Source organism: Trichechus manatus, unplaced genomic scaffold, assembly GCF_000243295.1.
Source record: "Trichechus manatus latirostris isolate Lorelei unplaced genomic scaffold, TriManLat1.0 scaffold00194, whole genome shotgun sequence".
In the NCBI taxonomy this organism is placed as follows: domain Eukaryota; kingdom Metazoa; phylum Chordata; class Mammalia; order Sirenia; family Trichechidae; genus Trichechus; species Trichechus manatus.
The window spans coordinates 899,575-922,107 of record NW_004444130.1 but is presented as its reverse complement, the minus strand read 5'-3'; the positions used below and the strand labels follow the sequence as shown (position 1 = coordinate 922,107).

At 34.5% G+C, this 22,533-nt stretch overlaps 1 protein-coding gene across 3 annotated transcripts in view; it reads right to left on the bottom strand.

Annotated features, from left to right (window-relative positions):
* The window catches only part of AP1G1 (adaptor related protein complex 1 subunit gamma 1), a 93,470-nt gene that overhangs the window by 23,765 nt on the left and 47,172 nt on the right, over positions 1 to 22,533 (bottom strand). For 2 of the 3 annotated variants that reach the window (XM_023741884.1, XM_004387783.2), the window contains exons 3-10: positions 15,616 to 15,740; positions 10,666 to 10,807; positions 8,978 to 9,074; positions 7,701 to 7,777; positions 4,409 to 4,504; positions 3,623 to 3,703; positions 3,328 to 3,426; positions 1,212 to 1,267 (exon numbers count right to left, since the gene is read on the bottom strand). In XM_023741884.1, the coding sequence (XP_023597652.1) occupies positions 1,212 to 1,267; positions 3,328 to 3,426; positions 3,623 to 3,703; positions 4,409 to 4,504; positions 7,701 to 7,777; positions 8,978 to 9,074; positions 10,666 to 10,807; positions 15,616 to 15,740 (773 nt within the window). Of the gene's footprint in view, positions 1 to 1,211; positions 1,268 to 3,327; positions 3,427 to 3,622; positions 3,704 to 4,408; positions 4,505 to 6,854; positions 6,864 to 7,700; positions 7,778 to 8,977; positions 9,075 to 10,665; positions 10,808 to 15,615; positions 15,741 to 22,533 lie in introns of all 3 variants that reach the window. The other variant, XM_004387781.2, reaches the window with a different exon arrangement.

Below are 22,533 nucleotides of genomic sequence, written 5' to 3'. Positions count from 1 at the left end.
TACTAGATAATAACAAAGAAAATGCCTAATGATTAAGGTAAAGCTACGTTTTTAAATATTTAATAGAAAAAGATAAGAGAGTACAAAGGTAACATTTTAAAGGCATAAGTGATACAATAATCTAAAATAGTGACAACCAGGAGAAGCCCTGAACTTAGATTTGCATTCACAGTCAAGTTCATTTAAACTTCTAAAAGTGATGACTCAGTTCTTTAAAATTCTTCCAAATAGTAAAGCATTAATAATCACAGAGTACAATATGCCTTTTCAGGCTGCCTTTAGCACCAAAATGCAATAGGAAAATTATTTCAATTTTACCACTTGTATTTTTACTGCTTTTATTTGATACTAGTATCAAAACTGCCTTTATAAAAATCTGAATTTAAGATCCAAGTATTTAAAAATTCCTTTTGAAGAAGATAATTCAGGGTACCATAATGATTATTTGCACACGTTTTTGTGCTTAATGTGGTTAAAGAAGAAAATTTCCTGACTAAAGAGGAAAGAAAGGCAAAAACCAAATAAACCCATTGCCGGAGAGTCGATTCTGACTCATAGCGACCCTACAGAACAGAGCAGAACTGCTGCTCCACAGGGTTTCCAAGTAGCACTTGGTGAATTCGAACTGCCGACTTTTTGGTTAGCAGCCGAACTCTTAACCACTACGCCACCAGGCTGGACATATTACATACAAGAAAGCAACAAAATAAAAGGTAATACTGGTCAAATCATCTACCTAAAAAAACCAGCTGGAGTTCACAAAGACTTTCCAGATTTGCTCCCTAAAATGTTGTAATTTTTTTCCTTCCTAATTTTGAACAGGGGTCAAAATCCAGCCAGCTGCTATCTGTTTTTATAAATCAAGTTTACTGGAACACAGCCACATATTATCTATGACTGCTTTCATGCTATTGGAGCAAAACTGAGTAGTCACCACAGAAACCCTATGACCCATAAAGCCTAAAATATTTACCATCTGGCCCATTACAGAACAAGTTTGCTGATACCTGATTTACAGTACAAAAAGGAGTAAAAAGCCATGAGGCAATCCCCAAATTCTTTACAAACAGCAGTTTTAGGACTAGACTAAACACAGAAATCCTAGGTTGAAGTTCTAGATATGTCACTCAACAGATGTGATACTGAGAGCAAAGTCACTTCTTGAAAACACTTGAGTTTATAATACCCAAGATATTGTTCAGTTGACTTACCTAATATTCTTGTCATTGTTCAATAAGAAACGACCCAGGATATTTATGGCTAGGACCTAAAGATAGATAGAATAGGTTAAAAAAGCTAGGAAAATTAAATATTTATATTGTTTCCTGACTTGTAAGGATCACTTCTTAGCCTTGTATGAGTGTAAACTATTTAAAGGTGGTAGTTGGTACTTTACAGACTGCTAGCAATAAATAAATATAAAATCTAAAGGTAAATTCTTAAAATCATATTTTATTTCAACAGTAACTGCTGGAACAACGTTTTAAAGTTTTGATGTCGATGGAAGAATAATATTGGTACAGTCTGAAGTGAAATCTGGCAATAACTATAAATATTTAAAATGAAAATCTATCCTCTGCTTCAACAATTTCACTTCTAGGAATGTATCTGACAGACATATATGTACACACTCACAAAAATCTACTGCAGCACTACCTATAATCACAAATGATGGGAAATGTCCTAAATGTCCATTAACAGAAAACTTGTTAAATATACTATGGGGCATCCACACGATGGAATATCATGCAGTCATTAAAAAGAATGACGCTGGTCTCTATGTATTATCTCCAAGATAATGTTAGGCGAAAAAAGCAAGGTGCAGAACAAAAAATACAGTGTGTTACCCATTTTGTTTAAAAGATGGGAGAGGAAAAGAACTAACCTGAGTTATTTTGGTTAAATTATTTGACTGGATACTGTAAAGCTAAAGAAAACAAGAATTGTATACAAATAGCGTACTTTGTAAATTTGTTTCTTACAAGGGTATGGATTAGCAATTCTAATATTAATAAATGATTGGATAGATAGGATAACTCTTCCTTACCAAAAGGATTCTAACTATATAATATGGAAGGAATGAAGAAAACAGAAAACTATCATTAGAACACCATCCTAGTAACTGCTGCAGGCAAGATTCAGTGATGGATGCTAAAATTAGTGGGGATAAGTTTAAAGAGAACAAGATATTTGCATAGTCTCAACGTGTCTCTCTCAAAATATTTTTAATTACAAAGGAAAAAAAAGGTAACTTCATCATGGAGAGACACAGCAGACATCATCTTGACCAAATAATCAAGGTTACCATCACCAGTAATGAGACAAATAGACAGCTGTACCCGATATGATACAGAGATGGACACATCATTTCCATGTATTCTTACCAAAAAAGCATAACCTCAGTCTCACTATGAGAAAACATCACGCAGACCAAAACTGGGAACATTCTACAAACTAACTGACCAGTACTCTTCAAAGTGTCAGAGTCATGAAAGACAAGGAAAGACTAAGAAACTTTCAGAGTAGAGGAGACTAAGGAGACATGACAATTAACTACAATGTGGGATCATGGATTGGCTCCTAGAACAGAAAAAGGACATTAGCAGAAAAAGTGGTGAACTCTGAATAAAGTCTGTAATTTAATTAGTAGTATGGTAACCAATATTAATTTCTTAGTTTTGATAATTACACTATAGTTTTGCAAAACGTTAAGATTAGAGGAAGCGGGTGAAGGGAACTATTTTTGCAACTTTTCTGTAAGTCTAAAATTATTTCTAATAAAAAAATTTACCAAAAGTGGGAAAGGGAAGAATAAGTACACACGTACAACAAGAGACATTTAAATATGGGTAAAACGTTTCTGAAAAAATAAATTAGAAAATGCTAACAGTATTTTCCTAACCAAATGATTAAGAAGAATTTAGAGTCTACATATGAAAGCTACAAGTCAGAAATTTTTTTCCATGTGTACCTTATGTACTATTTGGGTTTCTTACTCTATATATTTGATAAAAACAAACTAACTCAAATATGTCTTGTTTGAAGCGATGAATACAATTCAAACCCTGGCTCTAGGAGAAGCTTATTCTGAAATGTTTCCTTCACTCAACAATATTTACATATCTAACTACATCTACAATCTTCCAAACTTACAATAACCATTTTTAAGCCTTCAAAGGGAGGGAATGATACTTCAGATAGCAAAAACACAGCACTATACATCCTAAAGTCAATTTCGAAATGGAATCCAATTCCAAAACACTGAAGTTCAAGTCAATCATTCTAAATAAAATGCTTAGGGGGGAGAAAAGATTTAAAAAGACTTACTCGCAGTCCACTCTCTGACTTAATATCCATGATAGTCAAAACTGTTTCATAAAGAATAGCATTTCCTACATTTTTACTAGTCTCTGTATTAGTGGCAACCTGAAAAGACACAGAGGGCGGTACATTAGTGACAGAACAAGGTTTCCAAAAAATATCCACGGTTAACAAGAGACATTTTATGACCTGAACCACCAATGAGAAAACACAAATAAAATCTGCCCAATATAACCAAAACCATTCTACTCTTTGCTATTTAAAATGAATATTTAACATGATGCAAGTTTGGTCCACTCACCTGTGCCAATATATCATTCATAGCTTCACTTGAGTCATCATCATTTCGTCCTAAAATTCTTAATAACCGCAAAATTCGTACCTAATGTGCAAAATATGAGAAGTGTCAACAAATTTTGACTGGCACAAAGGAAGCTCACTTGGTATAAAATGCCAATAATTTAAACGAAGCCTTAGATTCCATTAAAAACAGTCAAAAGTCTAACAGGAGAATTTTAAACATTATCTCTAGAAAGACTATACCTGTTTCTATGTCTTAATCACTCATTTCCGACTCATTGCGAACCTATAAGACAGAGTAGAACTACCCCATAATGTTTCCTCGGCTGAAGTCTTTACGGGAGCAGATCACCAGGTCTTTTCCCCTGCGGAACGGCTAGTAGGTTCAAATCGACGACCTTTTGGTTAGCAGCATAGTGCTTTAACCATTGCACTATCAGGGCTCCTATGGGTTGGAATGAGCCCCTACAAGTCAAAATTGACTCTACAGCACACAACATGTCTTAATGAAGAAGACAACCCTCACTTCACCAGTCTATAGCCAAAGAATAAAATAAAGCTACATTTGTTGATAACTCTAATCTGTCTATGTTGTAAATAATTTTGACTATACAACTATAACTTTATTCTATTAATCTAAATAGAATCGCGTCACTATTTATTATTACATAATTAGTTCAATTAACTACCAATTTCTACAAAACACAAACTTAAGGAAGCAAATGGTCTATTGAAAAGGTATCAAATTCATATGATAATTTATCCAAAACTTGCTTTTCAACCTCACCTGCAAAAACGGGTCACTGATACCAGAAACATCATGTTCTGGTGAATATCCGGACATGATAAGGTTCTTTAGAATTCGGACTAGTTGGGGCACAAGCTGCAGAAAACAAAGGTGCATCAAAAACCAGTAAATATCAAAGAATGCCTCATGAATAAGCAGGTCCTTTGGTTCTGAAAAAGGGTACAAGAGTCTGAGTCCAAGCAAATTCTGTTGATACAATATACTAGTATATTGCCAATGTCTGATCATTATAACTTAGGAGCACTTAGGCCACAGAACTCAAGACACAATGTATTTTATCTGGATAAAAACAAACTAGACTTCTTTATTCCAGAGTTATAGATGCAATGACATTACAAATAACAATGAGTCAGAAAGTCTATGGAGACCAAGCAAAACAAATATCTACAGACACATTGCAGTTCTACTGCCATAGAAACGTGACATACCTAAGCATCAAAAACATGTTCAGTTTTCATCCATCCAAGCATCTGGATATAAAATGTTATCACAACTAAAATATAACTGGTAATCTTATTAAAACTACAGCATACCACCAGAAATAGAAAAAATTTTCTCTCCTCTTAAGATAGGACCAATTATGACCTTTTTCAACGAACAACAGGGGATACAAAAACTTACAACATCTCCACTTTTACAAGTGGAAAAGATACATGAAAAATTTTCATCTTTTACTTTAAGAAGATACCAGGGTCATAAATAATTTCCTTTCTCTATCCTTAATCCTATCACATAATTTTCAGTAAAATTTAATTTCACTGATTTGCTGCCTGTTTTCTTGTCTTATCTTACCAATGAGACTACACGTTCCGTATGGTCAGAATTCCCTTCTTGCCCTTACTTTATTTTGTCCATTGGCGTCATAGTACATAATAGGCAATTTTATTGATGAGCTGAATTTATAGATGCTTTAAATATCAGCATTCATTTAATTTCTGTTGATCAATCACTTGATGTTAAAATACAAAATGGTTCCCATAATAAGAACTTTTCTAGTCTCCAACTGAAAACTCGATGTAGTTATATAAACAATTCTAGTGGCCTAAAATTAAGTACAGTGTCCAAAGTCAACTGAATTGCACCTCTGTAGGAGGCAGTCGAAGAGCCCCAACTCTGCTGCAACTTAATTATTTTTTCTAATTGTATTCAGACTCTGTCCCCTCCCCCACACCCCAACTCTAAAAGGTGACCAAAATTCAAATGAAAAAACAAAAAGCCAAGCTATGCCCAAGGCATGCACTCAAAACATTCACAACATTAAGGCCACTTTTAAATACAAGAGAATATAATGTGTGTAAATTTCAGTAAATTTGGCCATAACACTTCAGAATTACCATAGCACTTCAGAATTAAATGATTCAGAAGTCCTCAAAACAAAAATCTAATTTGGACAACTCCAAGATTAAAACAAATCCAAGCCATGGAGATCTGTAAATTCTAAATAGAAATCTCGTTTAAATCTATCAACTGTGTGGGCAGATTTATATTAGATGTAAGAATAATACAGTTTTTAAAACTGCTTTAAAATGCTGCAATAAAACTGAGACCATCCAGTTACCAAGCTCTGCACAAAAAGCAGCTCACCTTGCAAACGTCCCAATGGCCTGCTTTCCTGTACTATACATATCCCTAATTATTTCTTTAAATCTGGTTTATTTCTTGGAGAAGTCCTTTTTCCTGGGGCTACTAAAATGCAGAAATTGTTTTATTCACTACCAAAAGACCAGCCCATCACATCAGATCACCCTGGGACAGAAAGCATAAATGTCTAAGTGTTCAGCACACAAATTCTTGGAACCCAGCTTTATTTTTCAGACAAAAAGGCAAGTTACTAAAACTGATGACAGGACAAACAAAATAAGATGACAAAGGGAAAGGCTGCAGCCATGAAAATCAGTTGGTGCCCACCCAATGTACCTCAAATCCTTTTAATATTCCAAAACTTCTAGGCAAGGCTAAGTACAGGTAAGGGAAAAACAAAAGCTCTAAGTTTGAACTGAAAGCTCAGAAGTACATACAAAACATATTTAAGTATGAGGTTACCCACATATGGCTCTAAAATGTCTACTTCAAAATGAAGCAGTGTTTTGTGTCAAGGCTCCAGACTGATCTGGAATTGCCATCACCAAAGTCACTGGGAAACTGCTCGAAGTTTCTCAAGCGAAGATAAAGGAGAGACAGAGGAGGAGGCCTACAATTTAGGAAAGGCTGCAACTGAAATCCAAGGCTGACTTTGGAGTCAGGAGTGTAAGTGACAAGACAAAACTGGACTAGGGAGTTAGCCAAAAATGCTAGAGTAACACAATGGTATTAAGCACAGCTTCAGCATTAGTATATTTTCAATGGCCATGTTTGTGGATGAATATACAAAAGCTACTAAGGACCTAATGCCAGCATGCACCATCTAAAGAGGGTTAATTCTTACCTTTTCATTCTAACATACAGCAGGATTCCAAACAGACAACAGGAACAAAACATACAAAGCAAGCATTAGGGACAGATACGGGTCTCATAGTATTTTACAATAATTTAACCAAGACATGAACATCTAAGGGGAAAAAAAGCAAAAAAAAAAAAAAGAGAACTGCTATTAAAGCCTCATTAGATCTAAAGTACAAAGTGAGCCCCATTGATGGAGTGATCAGTATCCTATAAAAGGAGTTAAATGCATATAACTACCCAAAGAACAGTCTTTCTCTAAGTCTTTCTCACTACTGCCTTCTAAACACAAGTGAAAAAAACAGAGATGTCCACTGTAGCATGCTAGTAAAAAAGAGGGGATGGATAAGAAAGCTAAGGACTTCCACCACAGGAGTCAATGGCCCAAAATGAACAGAGGGGACCCTGGGTTAGGTAAAAGTAATAAAGGTCAATTTTCAGTTTATAGTTTTCATCTGGAAAAAAAAAAAAAAGAAATTAGAAATTACTGCCTTTTAAAAAAAACCCACACACAATTCTTATTTGTCATTTGACTTCAGGTTACATTTCCTAACTTCAATGTGAAAACAGCAGATAAAGCACATGAGGGATTGGTGTGTCTGCCAACAATGAGTGACTTCTATTATGAAAGGGAAAACACTATACTACTGCACTGCCAGTTCTTATATGCCTACATCTGGCTTCCAGCCCTACCACACAGCAAGGCCAGTTAAATCTTCTATTCAGGTCCACAGCTTGCTTTCAAAAGAAAATTCATAAGTAAGAAAATGTACTTTTTCAGGAAAATCATTTTTCAATCAAGAAAGGTTTAGGCATACAGAATGACACCTACCTTTCTAAAATGTGCAAGCATGTCTGGGCTTCGCTCACACATTTCTGTGAGGAGGACTACAGATGTGTGAAGGACACCTTAAAGAAAAGATAAAATGAAAACTAAAAACAAGGCTATATTATCCTACTGATAAAACAGGATTTTGAGCTCCTGAAGGTCAATTCTAAAAGGATGTTGCTTTTTCTTTTTAATTCCCCAAAAGATGTAAGCATTGAAGTGAATACAAAAGAGGTACTTTAAATAGACATCTATTGATTTAATATTGGTCGAGTCAGTAAAATCAGGGTAATTTTTAACAATTATGTGACCAAAATAACTACTAAAAAGTGACAACCGACACATGTGCCTCTCCATCTGAGAATATCCATAAAGACACGCTCATGGTCAATACAAGCTAGGTACCATCTGCTCCATATTTAATAGCTATTACTTGAGTTCTGATAGATAATTCAAGAGGCAAAAATCTTAATAAGATTTTTAAATTTCCAGGAAAAAAAAGTACCAAAACTCCAAAGTAACTGTGAATGACAAAGTAAATTTGCTTATTCCAGAGTAAGTGAGAAAAATCCTCACAAGACTTTTCATTAAGTAGCAAATAAGTGCCCTGAACAATTCATTTGTTCAACAAGTATACTGTGAGCCTTCCAAGCAGAGCACTGAATTAATCACAATTAAATATACCTTACCATTTTTTTCTCTTAACATTTAGGACACATGAATTTTCTTTACTCAGAACTTGTTTCATGACTTCAAAATGAGAATAAAATGTTGAGGAGTGAACAGCCACATTCCATTTAATTTCTCTTACATTTTATATAAATATATCTGAACACTCATTACAAATTCTTGTTACAAGTAGCCTAAAAGAATTTTCACAAATCTTACACTCCTATTACAAGACAATGAAAAAAATATATATGTTTTTTCTTCTATTGTAAAATAGTCAGGATATCAAAGGGTTCTACACACATGAAAATCAAAGCTAGGATCATCTGTACATTACAACACTGAATATTAGTAGCTTAATATAGTCCTTTTAATATAGTAAAAGACCAGAGATGAAAGGCAAGGTTTACTATGAAGGAATCAATCTCTAATTATAAAACTAGGACATCAGAGAAGAGCAATTTGAGTGACCAGACCTGAAGGAAAACAGTCTAAGCACATCAGAAAGGCAACTCTACTGTGTGAAGACAAAAGGCCAACAGTGCCTGAAGCCTCTTCTCTTTACCCCCTTTCTCCCTCAGTACTTCATGAGTGCCTCCAAATCACATTACCATGGTTCTTCTCATTCAATAAATTTTTTGTTGCTGGTAAAAACATCTCCATAAGTTCAGGAACCTTCCTGATGACGTGAACAGCACACAGTGCTGCCTTAAAAAAAAAAAAAAAGATTTATTTTAATTAAGCCAGAGTAACGACTCTTATAAAAAAGAAAGCTCATCAACTAGTTCATCTACTAGAAAAATTAAAAAGAAAGAAGTCAGCTATCAGATTTATTATTTATTAACTTCTTAGGGCTTTCCAGTTTATACTATCACATTAATGTTAACATCTAGCTTACCTGTCCCTTTCTTCATAGATTGCTAAACAAGTGAACAAAACTCTTCTATACTAGATCATGGTTAATATGAATTTATCAAACAAGTTAAACATAACTTACGTGGAGTTTTGGAAAAGTAAAAAATAGATATGATGATCAGTCTGTGATAATCATTCCCCTGAGTAAGATGACCAAAAGATATAAAACATCATGCAATTGAAATATTTGTACTGTAGTTGCTACAAATCTGCTGTTACGTTTAATAGTACCTAAACCACCCCCAATTCACTACTCTTTGCTGACATCAAGAAAATCACTTGACACTTAACTAGTCTCTACTCAAGAAAAGATGGTCTAAAGCTTGTTCACTGGAAAGAGGGGTACATTCAAAGATTGATTTTGGTTACCTTCTACCCCCCAAAAGTAACCATAATGACTATTTATTGGCATCAAATACTATGAAAGTTTAGCTACATCAGCAGGAAAAGATTTCTGATTCCTCCTATCTTGTATGTGGGGATTAAAAAGTTCTTTTTCTAATTTACAGGAATGTTTTATTTAATTGAATCATGTGCTTCTGAACAAGAGCAACCTACATCGTCTTTAGCAGAAAGAATTGATTAACAGTTAAAGGAAGACTTTAATTTTGTTTGCGGCTATCATTAACACCGTATGATCCTGGGAAATGGCTTTGCCCTTTTAATGCCTCTATCTCACACCAGTAATATATAAAGCCATAGTAAATGCCAATGAGACGATAACGTGTTCATTTATTGGACTTTAAATTTTATACAAAAGTAGTATTCAAGCACAATAAAATAATTCAATAAAATGTTCAGATCAACAAATAAAAGCAAATAAGAGAATAAGCTGATCCTTTTCCATTACTATTCCATTCAGACATACCGATTTTAGAAAGTAGGTTCTATATCATTCCCTAGTGACTATCTAGGTCCCAAATGAACTGCCCTTCCAGAAATACAAAGGCACTGATACGAAGATCAGGGCACTAATTATCAGGATAAAAGTAAATTCTTAAAAATCTTATTATTACTTTGCCTAAACACTGTTTAGTATCAGATAATTTAAGAAGTAATTAGGTATGCCATCAAGGATATCAAGTAACATTTGTTTTTTTATAAATCATTTCCTTGAAAGAAATTAAGAGAAGTATTCACATTCACTATCACTTGTAAACCCATCAGCAATGAAGAAAAACTCATCTCCAAAATTAGTCACCATAAAAAAACAGACTCTGAGTTATAAACCCTTGATTCCTACAAAACCATTTAAAATACATTTACTGCACAAAGAAAGATATTTTATATTTTCATCAGAGCTTTCAAATATAAATAATTTAACTTCTCATCTCCATAACATTCCCTAATCCAAACATAGACATCTGATTTCATTAAAAGTTACCTTTTTTCTTAAGTAAGAGTTGGAGGTTTTCAAGAGTTTCTCTACCTCTCCTGCAAGGTCTCTGCACATCTCTGAGGAGCCCATGCAGCCAAGGGTACAAAGTGCTAGCCCCTGTACAAATTGCGTGCTATGATTAAGATCACTGCAAAAAAAGGAAGGTAGAAATGAACATGGTCTGCCTGGTACTCCCCATGGAGAAGCTTCACAATCTAGTGAATTAGCTCGGAATAACTCAAGATTTCTCTAATAATGGAGATAATTAATAGGATTATTCTTGAAGAAAATGTTTATTCCAACTTCATTACAAATTACCAATACAGTAAACTGACAGTCCCTCCTACAGGCGCAAAACCCAGTGTTTCCAAATACTAAAGCAACAGAAACTGGAAAACATGTTATCTGTTGGATGTTAAAGACAATCTACTTTAGAAAACTCAGCCAACCACTGATAGTAAAAACTGGCAATAATAGAAATATGAATCAAAACTATATCTTTAAAGGATTTTTAATGGGCTTTATTACTTACTACAAAAAAATTAAAATACACATTAACCGAAAAAAATCAGAAAACATAATATCTAATGCTAGCTAGAGCACTTCAGATGACATAGACATGACAACAGAAATTTAGTTACACTCTGAGACCTTGGTCTTATGCTATAGTATTAACCTTGATGTTACATTAAGTAATTTTTACACTTTTATTTATTCAAAAAAAGAAAAAACATTAGTAACTATTCCTTACCACTATAAAAATGAATAAAATCACCTTTAACAAACTATGCTAGATATTTACAGTGAATCCCAGTAAATGGTGGTATACAAACACAAAATCCTATTTCTGACAGGCATTGATTACTGTATATAATCCTCTTTCCAAATCAACCATGAAGTATATTTTCAGAGAAGCTGAAGTATATATTAAAAGCTTGAACTGGTAAAACTCGTCTATGTATTATAATCAACTCTTGCTATTCAGAAGCTGAATTATTATATAAATTATGCTACTTCTACCAACTTTGAGCATTTTAATTACCTTTAGTCTAGGGATTCTCAAAGTGTGGTTGACGGATCTCTGGGAGTCCCCAAGACTGTTTCAGAAGGTCCATGAGTTCCAAACTATTTTCATAATACTAAGACATTTGTCAACTGTATTGACATTTGCATTAATGATGCAAAAGCAAAGATGGGGAAAAATGCTGGCACATTAGCATGAGTCAAGGCAGTGGCACCAAACTGTACTAGTAGTCACTGCCACCCAGTCAGAATAAAAAAACTAAAAAAGGCAATTTCATTTAAGAGTGCCCTTTACAAAGCAGTAAAAACTATTAGTTTTATCAAATCTCAACTCTTGACTCCATCTTTCTAAATGGGAAGTACACTAACATACTGCTGCTGCATACTGCTGTCTCAGGAAAAAGCACTTGTGCAATTGTTTTATTTGCAAGCTGAACTATAAACAAGCTGTTGTTATCCTGGAATATTATTTCTATTTGAAAAAATAACTGACAGAGAACAGTGGTTAAGATTTGGGTATCTGTAGACATTTTCAGGAAAATGAGCCAAGTGAGCCTGCCACTTCAAAAACAACAATATTTGTTTGACAATATTTCTTACCAATGATAAAATCTAAGCTTTCAAGTGATAATCAGAATTTTGGAAAACTGGCATTGCAATAAGCTTGACAGTTTAGCAATACTTAAAGACTATTCTGATGAGATCACAGCGATATTAACCGACGTGATTTTTTTATATTCTATAATGAAATGAGAGCCCTGGTGGCGCAGTGGTTAAGAGCTCAGCTGCTAACCAAAAAGGTCGGCAGTTCGAATCCACCAATCGCTCCTTGGAAACTCTACTGGGGCAGTTCTACTCTGTCCTACAGGGTCACTATGAGTCGGAATTGACTGGACGATAACAGGTTTGGTTTTTTTTGGTTTTTGTATGATGAAACATATTTATCTTTGGAAAATCTGCATTGAACTCAGTGAACCAATAGTTTCCAAATGACCTAAGCATATTACAAAATCATGCATGAGATTCACTAAAAGTACAAGACAGAGTCATGGGTTTTAACGTAACAAAGTACCAAAAGCTCACTGATATGGTTTCAGGTTCCACATTGTAACTAAACAACCATTTATTTAGTTTTGGTATAGTATCAAAGAATAGCCACTATTATTGAAAAAAAGCTTATTAAAATACTCTTCCCTTTTCCAACTACGTTATCTGTGTGGGGCTGGATTTTCTCCATATACTTCAATCAAAATAACATTACACAAGAAACTGAATGCACAAGCAGGCATGTGTCTTCCATTAGACTAGACATTAAAGAGATTTACAAAAATGTAAAATAACGCTGCTCTTCTCACTGAATTTCTTTTGTTTTGGAAAATAGTTTATTTTTTCATAAAAAAAGTCATTTATGGTAGCATGTAACAGGTTCATTAGTAGTTTTTTTAATGAATTAATAAATTATTTAGTCCTGCAGAATGAAGAGAGGAAAGGAAGTTAAGGTGTAAATTAGCCAGGTTTGCTACTTTTTACCAATTTGAAAATTTTAAGATAAAAATTACTGTTAAAATGAGGCTTGAGGAAAACAGTTTGGCAGTTCCTCAAAAAGCTAACCACAGAATTACCACATGACCCAGCAATTCCACTCCTAGGTGTATACCCAAAAGAACTGAAGGCAGGGATGAAACCACTGCAGCAGTATTCATAACAGCCAAAAGGTAGAAACAACCAAGTGTCCATCAACAGATGAATGGATAAATAAAATGTGGTATATCCATACAACAGAATATTATTTGGTCATAAAGAGAAATGAAGTTCTGATACATATTACAACATGGATGAACCATGAAAAGATTATGTTGAGTGAAGTATGTTGGATATAAAAGAACAAATATTGTATGATTCCACTCATATGAAAGATCTAGAATAGACAAATGCATAAGAGACAAAAGTTAATTAGTGCTACCAGGGGCTGGTGGAAGAGGACGATGGGGAGTTACTTTTTAGGGGGTACTGAGTTTCTGTTTGAGGTACTGAAAAACTTTTGGAAATAGATAGTGATAATGGTGGTATAACATGGTGAGTGTAATTAATGTCACTGAATTGTACACTTGTTATGAATAAAATGGCAATTTTTTGTTATGTATATTTTACTACAATAAAATTGTATTTTCTAAAAAATGAAGCTCAAGTATTAACTATGACTTTACCATTTACGCTCCTCGTTCCCAAGAATATTTAGTTGCTTTTTCATTCACTTTTCAATGATTAAAGATATTTACACAACAAAAGCTCTTAAAATTATTAGACTCAATTTTTAAAGATTTAAGTCCATGACCTTTAATGTCTTAGAGTTTTTCTAGGCCAATGAACAATGAGGCAAACATTCATTGTTAAGCATAAAAACTGCTGGACAAGGATGCTCTGTAATACCAAAATAATAACAAAAAAATATCTGAATGATCCAAAGTCCTTTAACTATGTTTGGAATGAAGTGTCAGATCAATTCCCAACTATGTGAATTGAAAACAGCTCTCTCCTGAACTCACTGGGGGCTTAACTGGGCCTCATTAAAATCAAATGCAAAGGTTTCTTTTTTGCCCTTGTGCCTCACTCTTCAATTTTTATCAAGCTCCAAATCTATGCTTAACTTTGGTATTCACTCTCTAATATGAATTTGCTGCTAGGGAGAATTGCCAAATTATCAACTCGTGATTGAAAGTGTGAGTAGTAAGAGCAACAGAGCATGCAAGAACAAGAATTAAGGAAACTCTCTTAGAGGCATGTCTGAGAATAAATGAAGAAATGAATCTCTGAATACCTAGAATGCAAACTCCATGACAGCAAAAATTTCTACACATTTTGTTCACTCTCCATCTCCAGTGCCTAGAACAACTCCTAGCACATAACAAGCGTGCAATTAAGTATCTGATGAATTAATAAATCAACTTAGTACTTTCATTAATAATACTTACTTCAAGGTCAAAAAGCAAGAATTCTCCCAAAATTAAGTTCACAGATTCAATGTATGTAAATGATACACTTACAATTACAACCAAATCATATTTGTCATTTTGGAATTTTTCATTACCCATCAGAAAAATTTATTTACCACAAGAAAGTATAAATTTTCAAAATCGGCAAATTTGATCAACTATATCTCCCTGCTTATACTTTCTGTCAAATATAGAAATATAAAAACGAAATCTAAAAACGAGATTAAGCTGACAAACAAACAATCCAAATGATACCTTTAACCCTTATGGCAATCAGAACTTCCACAGCTTTCTCACAGAAAATTCCCATGTGAGGGATGCAGGGAAGAACTAATTTCCCTGCTTGGGTCCTCTAAATTCTCCAAATGGTAAGCATTCCTCAGTTTATAAGCAAGTTAAACTAACATGAGTAGACTAGAATATCAGTAAGGCAGTCAATAAGAGAAAAAAAGACTACACACAAACTTTACAGGACTAAGTAAAACTGCATGTAACTGAAATCTCAGATGGATTAGACTTCAGGCAAGCAAGACTTCTCTCATTTTACTTTACATGGTATTTACTCATAAACTGGTAATTCTTTAATAAATGTATAGTTTCATTATTCACAGTATTCAGAGTCCTAGAGAAAACATAAGAAAGCCCAGAGTTACTACAAAGCCATTTCTTTACTACAAAGGTCCAAATGTATATTTCATTGCAAAATTGTGTTCCTCTGCCTGAAGACACACACCAGTATCTTTATTTAGTAAGATTATACCCTACAGAAGTTTTAGTCCTTTGCTTAGCCTCTTTACACATGAGCTACTGAGCTAAGAGCAATTCAAATACATTCTGGACAATAAATATAAAATCAGTAATTAAATGCTCTTGATGTCACATTATAAAAAGGAGCTAAAAGAGCAAAGTAGCTATTAGAAGAAGGAAAGGTAACACTTACTTCTTGATACAGTTGGTCATGAGAAGATGGACATCTTGTCTTTCATCTAACAGCAGCATTGCCCCTAAATAGCCAATACGTTTGTCTGTGAATTTTTGAGACGCAATAAGCTTGAGGCACTCCAACTGCGAAAAAGAAAGAAATCAAAAAATTGCTAACACAATCTAGAAAAGCAGTATTTTAAACCCAGAATCCATAGATGATTGAAGTAAATACACATAAATCTGTATTACTGAACTACCTAATAAAAAGGCAAAAATTTAAGTCCTTTGGATATCTTGATAACAGTAATCAAATTTTAGAGTAGACCTTCTAGTCAAAGTCCTATGATATTTGCTATCCAAATAATCTGTGAATTTTACTTAAGTTCTACAGACTCATACAACACAAACCGATAAGTACTATAATAAGCCACTAATAAATCAAATTCCTAATTTCATCCCCAGGTTACATTAAATGAGCACCTAACCCACATATTAAAGTCTGGTTCCTATGTCAAATATCAAAAAACTCAAATAACAACTAACCAGAAATAATCAAAGTGCAAATACTGTCCTAAACACTGGGAATGCAGAGTTGAAGAAAAGACAATAACTAATTTTAATATAATGTGGAAAGTGCTACATTTAGGGATTGAACCACATACTACGGAAGAGATAAGGATTTAGGAATCAAATATAGGGGGAAAAATTATATATCCAGAGGAAAACTTGGTAGTGGAATTAATCTAAAATGTGTTATATGATTTCTTCTTTACATAATTGTTAGAAGTAACTCCTCAGGGCTTAAGAGTCCTTGTAGTTAAATATTAAATAGTTTGCTCGTCTCTCTACTTAGCCTTTCTTGAAATCAACAATCACTTTGATATACTACTTAATCACTCCAACTTGACAAACATAGAAAAGGACAAGCATTCCCTCTAGAGCAGTTTTCAAAGGGTTGTACACAAGTCAGACCCTCCAGGAAGAGTTTTTCAAACTCTTTGGAATCACTAGATTCCAAGGAAAGGGATTCAAATGGAATAGGATCTGTGTACAGAGGGAGCAAAGGAATGTGAGACTACTTTTCATATGAATTTGCCTAAGAAGTTAGAAAGTGAAGTTGTGGAAAGTAAAACAGTTCCAAAATAAAACTGTTTCAAGCTATTTAAAATTTGCTCTCCCAACTTACCTGCATAAAAAAACTGAAAGGTATCTACATGACTGTACTACTGTGAACACGTCAAAGAAGCCTCTAAGGCAGAATGATAACCAGGATCAAAAAGGAAAACTCAAATGCCTTGATTGAAAAAGATTATGAAACAACCATTGCCTTCCTTGTATATTCAATTTAAATTTTAAAAATTTTTTAAAATAGAAGTTGATAAACATTATTCTTATAATGTCAAGCAGAAAAATTACTGCTGAACCAGGTGAGTAAAAAATCAGGAGCTAAAATATTAGAAAAATCTTACGTTTTCAAACTGAAGATTTTAAAATCTTCCCATTTAACAATTCAATAAATAAGTATTTTAGTACTGAAAGAAAATATTCCAAGAATCAGAAATCAATGAAGTTTTCATCATCCTTATGGAATCCTGCTCCTGACAAAAACCACACATTATAAAAATAAATTTTACAAAAATGTTTTATTAAGATGACCCAATGAATACAACCTACTCTTAGGCATTAGTATTATTTTGTAATTTTAGGGTCAAGTTTTAAGACAATCACACTAAAAGTCATCAGTGACTGGTGAATACAATTTGTTGCTTTTTGCTTTTTGTGACACTTGTTTAAAACTTCACTAAAAATTAAACAGCAAAAAGAAAAGCTAAAATGTAAAGGAACAAACACTAAATTAATTCCTTATAATACTCCCCATGTGTACTGTGACTCTGCTTCAAGAAAAAGTATTTGTTTCTAGAGGGTTGCAAATTTGAGGGAAAATTTAAGATAACACAAGTAGAAATGGCATCTGATAAATATTCTCCAGTGAAGGATTAACTCTGATTACACTTTACACGTAGGTGGGCTGCAACCTGTTGAGAATGTACCATGTTTTATCTTTAAAAATGTTATCAAAGTTTTCAAAAGCTGAAAAAAAGATAAAAGGAGAAACAAACTACAATGAAGGAATGTGTGAGATGGATGGGCATCCATGTTTTGGCAGCAATCATTAAAAACAAAACTATACACTCTTCCATGAGTTAAAGGAGAGAGGAAAAATAGTAAGCAATTAACTGTGATTGTTCCTTGGCTAACAACCTCAAATTCACCCCGTATTTGCTACTCCTTGTTAAAACTACTTGAAAAATCCACCTCAGACATTTCTAACCCACAAATCTAGCATATGCTTTAAGACCATGGTAAACACTCCAGCTTTTATATTCACATCACCAAAGACTTAATGGAAAACTTTTATCTTTACTCCAAACTCTGTGAGCAAAGTCAAAAGACAAATGACAACCTGAGGGAAAAAATGCCACTGATTTAGAAAAGACTAATCACCTAATATAAAAACTGACAAACAATATGAAAAGCTTAGAGAAAACAAAAATAGCTCAAACATAAGTTGTTTAACCTCCTCATTAAAAAAAACACAAATCCATCTTGGTAAATTTACTAAAAATCATTGAATCGTACACTTGAAAAGGGTAAATTATGATATGCAAAATATGCCTCAATAAAGTTAAGAAAAAGAAATGCAAATTAAAACCATATTGAAATGCTACTTTTTAACTTATTAGATTAGCAAAGATAAAATATTCTCCTAACTGTGTGAGGACATTATTCGTGGGAATATAAACTGGCACAAATTCTAGAAAGAGCTGGCCTACCTATTTAAATTACAAATACACACAACCTTTGACTAAACACTTCCACGTCTGTGAATTTACACTACATTTACACTCACATGTGCAAAATAATGGATATCATTCAATTGTGGGATTAATTTAAAAAGCAAAATATTGGAAATAAACGTCCATTAAAAACAGTTTATTAATTATGTACACATACAATGGAATACTGAATATACTATGAGCATGTTAAAGAAGCTGTTAAAAAAAAAAAAAAAGACCAAGTAAGCTTTTATATATTGATAGACTAATCTGCAAAACAGATTAAGTGGGCACTGTAAACAGCATGTTCCAATATCAATTTTAAAGGGGAGAGGAGGAGAATATACACTGTATAGGGATACATAAACTGTTGAGTCAACTCATAGAGACCCCATCCATGTATCATAGCAGAACTGTGCTCCATAGGGTTTTCAATGGCTGATTTTTTGGAAGTAGACTGCCAGGCCTTTCTTCCGAGGTGCCTCCAGATAGACTTGAACTTCCAGTATTTCAGTTAGCAGCTGAGCACATTAACCATTGGCACCACCCAGGGATTCCACCCTTCCACTAAGTAGCTGGAAGGCAAGAATAGGAAAAAAAAAGAATTTTCATCATATATTCTTTTGTATCTTTTAAATTTTGAATCAATTAACTGTCGTTATCTACTCCAAAGATAAATAATATTGGACTAGGGGGAAAATTAAATTAAAATTGCAGGATATAAGAAACTTATATCTGACTTGTGGTTAGAAAAGCTAATATTAGAATTAAAAGAAAAAAAAAGAAATCAGGGAAATCATTTGTTCCTCCTCCAAAACTGAACATCATATATTTCAAAACATAACAAAAAGGCATTTGAAAGGAGTCTTAGAATAGTTTTAGGAAAAACACTAAAAAAGTTTGAAAAATTTACACTAGAATCTTATAAAAATACAACTCAGTAAATGAAAAGTGTTTTCTAGATGTCTTAAAATTCATAATGAACAATATCTGTGCTATTCTATAACACCTGTAATACTGTAGGAGTTAAGATGCGTTACTTGCCTCTAATTCCCAATTGCTTTTTTATGCTAGTAGTTCTTTTGTGCTCTTCACCTACTATCGATTTCTCTTTTGTCAACACCACTCAACCTCTGCCTAGTGTACTTGCTTCTCCACAGCAACCTTCTTTCCCCACACCCTGCTGGCCCACTTTCCATCCCAAAAGACTGTAATAACTCTTTCCTACTCAGTAATTTTTTTCTTTTTTATAATATTCACTTCCCAATTGTGAGGCTCTGTCTTGCGATGCTGTTCTGCCATCAGCTTGACCTTTAAATAATTAGATATTCTGGTTTATTTAGTAAATTCCTGCTGTGTACCAACCACTATGCTAGATAACAATAAACAAGACGCCCTCCTCAATGATATGAGGCTTAGGACACATGTAAGAAAACCAACACTAATTATAAAGTATGACATATATGACACAGTTATGTACAAATTACTATGGAGAAAAATTGGGAAGGGTACCCAATTCCTTTCTCTTTAAATAGCACATGGTAGAATAGAAAGAAACCAATCAGAGTTGAAGTCGAGACTCCCAATCCTCATTTTAGCTCAGAGGCCTTGTTGCTTGTTATTGAATTGACTCTGACTCATGCAACCCCATGTGGTACAGAGCAGAACTGCTCCATAGGGTTTTCTTGGCTGTAATCTTATCGGAAGCAGATTGCTAGGCCTTTTCTTCCATGATGCCGCTCGGTGGGTTCAAACCGTCAAACTTTAGGAGCTGAGTGCAAACCTATTGTGCCACCTAGAAACCTTTCAGAGTCCTTAAGCAAGGAATTTTAACAACCTGGGCCTCAGTTTCCTCATCATTAAGGCAACTGAGCCACTTCATGGAAAACAATCCTTGATAGTTATACCCCAACTCCCTGCCATTAAGGCACACAGTCATTCTTTCCAGCTGAGCCTTGAAAGGGCCTCAGAAACCTTCTCAGCAGAAACATTCCAGGCAGCCACTAGCAACAAGCATAAGAGACTGAAGTTATCAGCCTTCCTCTGAACAAACGACCTCTATGTGGCTTTATATAAGCGCTTCCAAAATTTGACTAATCAAAATCACCTGGGAAAGTTTTTAAACCTACAATCCACCCCCAGGACACTCTGATAGAGTAGATTTGAGTATGTACAGCCTGACAATTTCTACAAAGTTCTTCTAGATAATTCTTAAAGTACCAATTTACTCTAAATTTCAAAGCAATTTTTCCAAAAAGAACCTTACCAGGCTCCTGTCCTTGTTACACTTTCCTGAAGCAAATACACAGTAATACATAAATGTTGCCTTTTATCTACGTTTAATCTGGTTGCCCTTTAGAAAAAAACTGCATTCATTTTTTTAGCTTTTAGAACAGTTTCCTACAACGTCAAATGTACATATACATTTGTTTTAAAATTTAACACTGGAGCTTTATGATGTAAACAATTACTTTGATTTAAAAAAGCAACTCCTTTAGTCTCTCATACAAAGATTTATACATACATTGTTTTGTGACCCTAGTTGCTCTCCCTATACTGTGACAGCACACTCTTCCTTTCCACCCTGGATTTCCCATGTCCATTCAACCAACTCCTGACCCCCTCTACCTTCTCATCTCGCCTCTGGACAGGAGTTGCCCATTTAGTCTCATGTATCTACTTTAACTAAGAAGCACAATCTTCACGAGTATCATTTTATGTCCCCTACTCCAGTTTAATCTTTGTCTGAAGAGTTGGCCTCATGAATGCTTTTAGATTTGGCCTCCGGAATGCTTTTAGTTTGGGGCTAACAGAGAGCCGGAGGCCAGATGTTCCGGGGTCCGTCAACTCTCAATCAAACCATTAAGTCTGGTCTTTTTACTAGAATTTGAGTTCTGCACCCCAACTTTCTCCTGCTCCGACAGGGACTCTCCGTTGTGTTCCCAGTCAGGGCGTCATTGTGGTAGCCAGGCACCATCTAGTTCTTCTGCTCTCAGGCTGATGAAGTCTCTGGTTTATGCGGCCCTTTCTGTCTCTTCAGCTAACACTTTCCGTGTGTCCAGGGTGTTCTTCAATATCATTTACTCTAGGTGGGTTGGGACCAACTGATGCATCTTAGATGGCCGCTCACTAGCTTTCAAGACCCCAGACTCTAATCACCAAAGTGGCATGCAAAACATTTTCTTAAAAAACTTTGTTATGCCAATTAACCTAGATGTCCCCTGAAAGCACGGTCCCCAGACCCTCGCCCCTACTAGTTCTTTCCCTTGACATGTTTGGTTATATACAGGAAACTCAGCTTTGGTTTAGCCCAGCTGGGCTGACTTCCCCTGTAGTGTGGGCTGTATAATTCCCTTCACCTAAGATAATTCTTATCTACTTTCTAGTTAGTGAATACCCCTCTCCCTCCCTTCCCACCCTTGCAACCATCAAAGAATGTTTCTTCTGTGTTTAAACCTCTTCTTGGGTTCTTCTAATACTGGTCTTATATTTGTCCTTCTGCGACTAAATTCACTCAGCATAATACATTCCAGATTCCTCCATGTTATGTTTCACGGATTTATCATACTTCTTTATTGTTGTGTAGTATTCCACTTTGTGAATATACCATAATTTGTTTATCCATTTCTCCGTAGATGGGCACCTAGGTTGTTTCCATCTTTTTGGTATCGTGAACAGTGCTGCAATGAACATCGGTATGCATGTATCTATTCACGTGATGGCTCGTTTCTGTACGATATAGTCCAAGGACAGGGATTGCTGGATCATATGGTACTTCTATTTCTAGCTTTTTAAGGAAGCGCCAAATCGATTTCCAAAGTGGTTGTACCATTTCACATTTCCACCAGAAGAGTATAAGTGTTCCAGTCTCTCTACAACCTCTCTAACATTTATTATTTTGTGTTTTTTGGATTAATGCTAGTCTTGCTGAGGTGAGATGGTATCTCATGTAGTTTTTTTTATTTTTTATTTTATTGTACTTCAGGTGAAGGCTTACAAAACAAATAGTTTCTCATGAAACAGTAGTACACATGTTGTTTTATGACATTGGTTAACAACCCCACAACATATTAACCCTCTAAATTCTCAACCTTTTT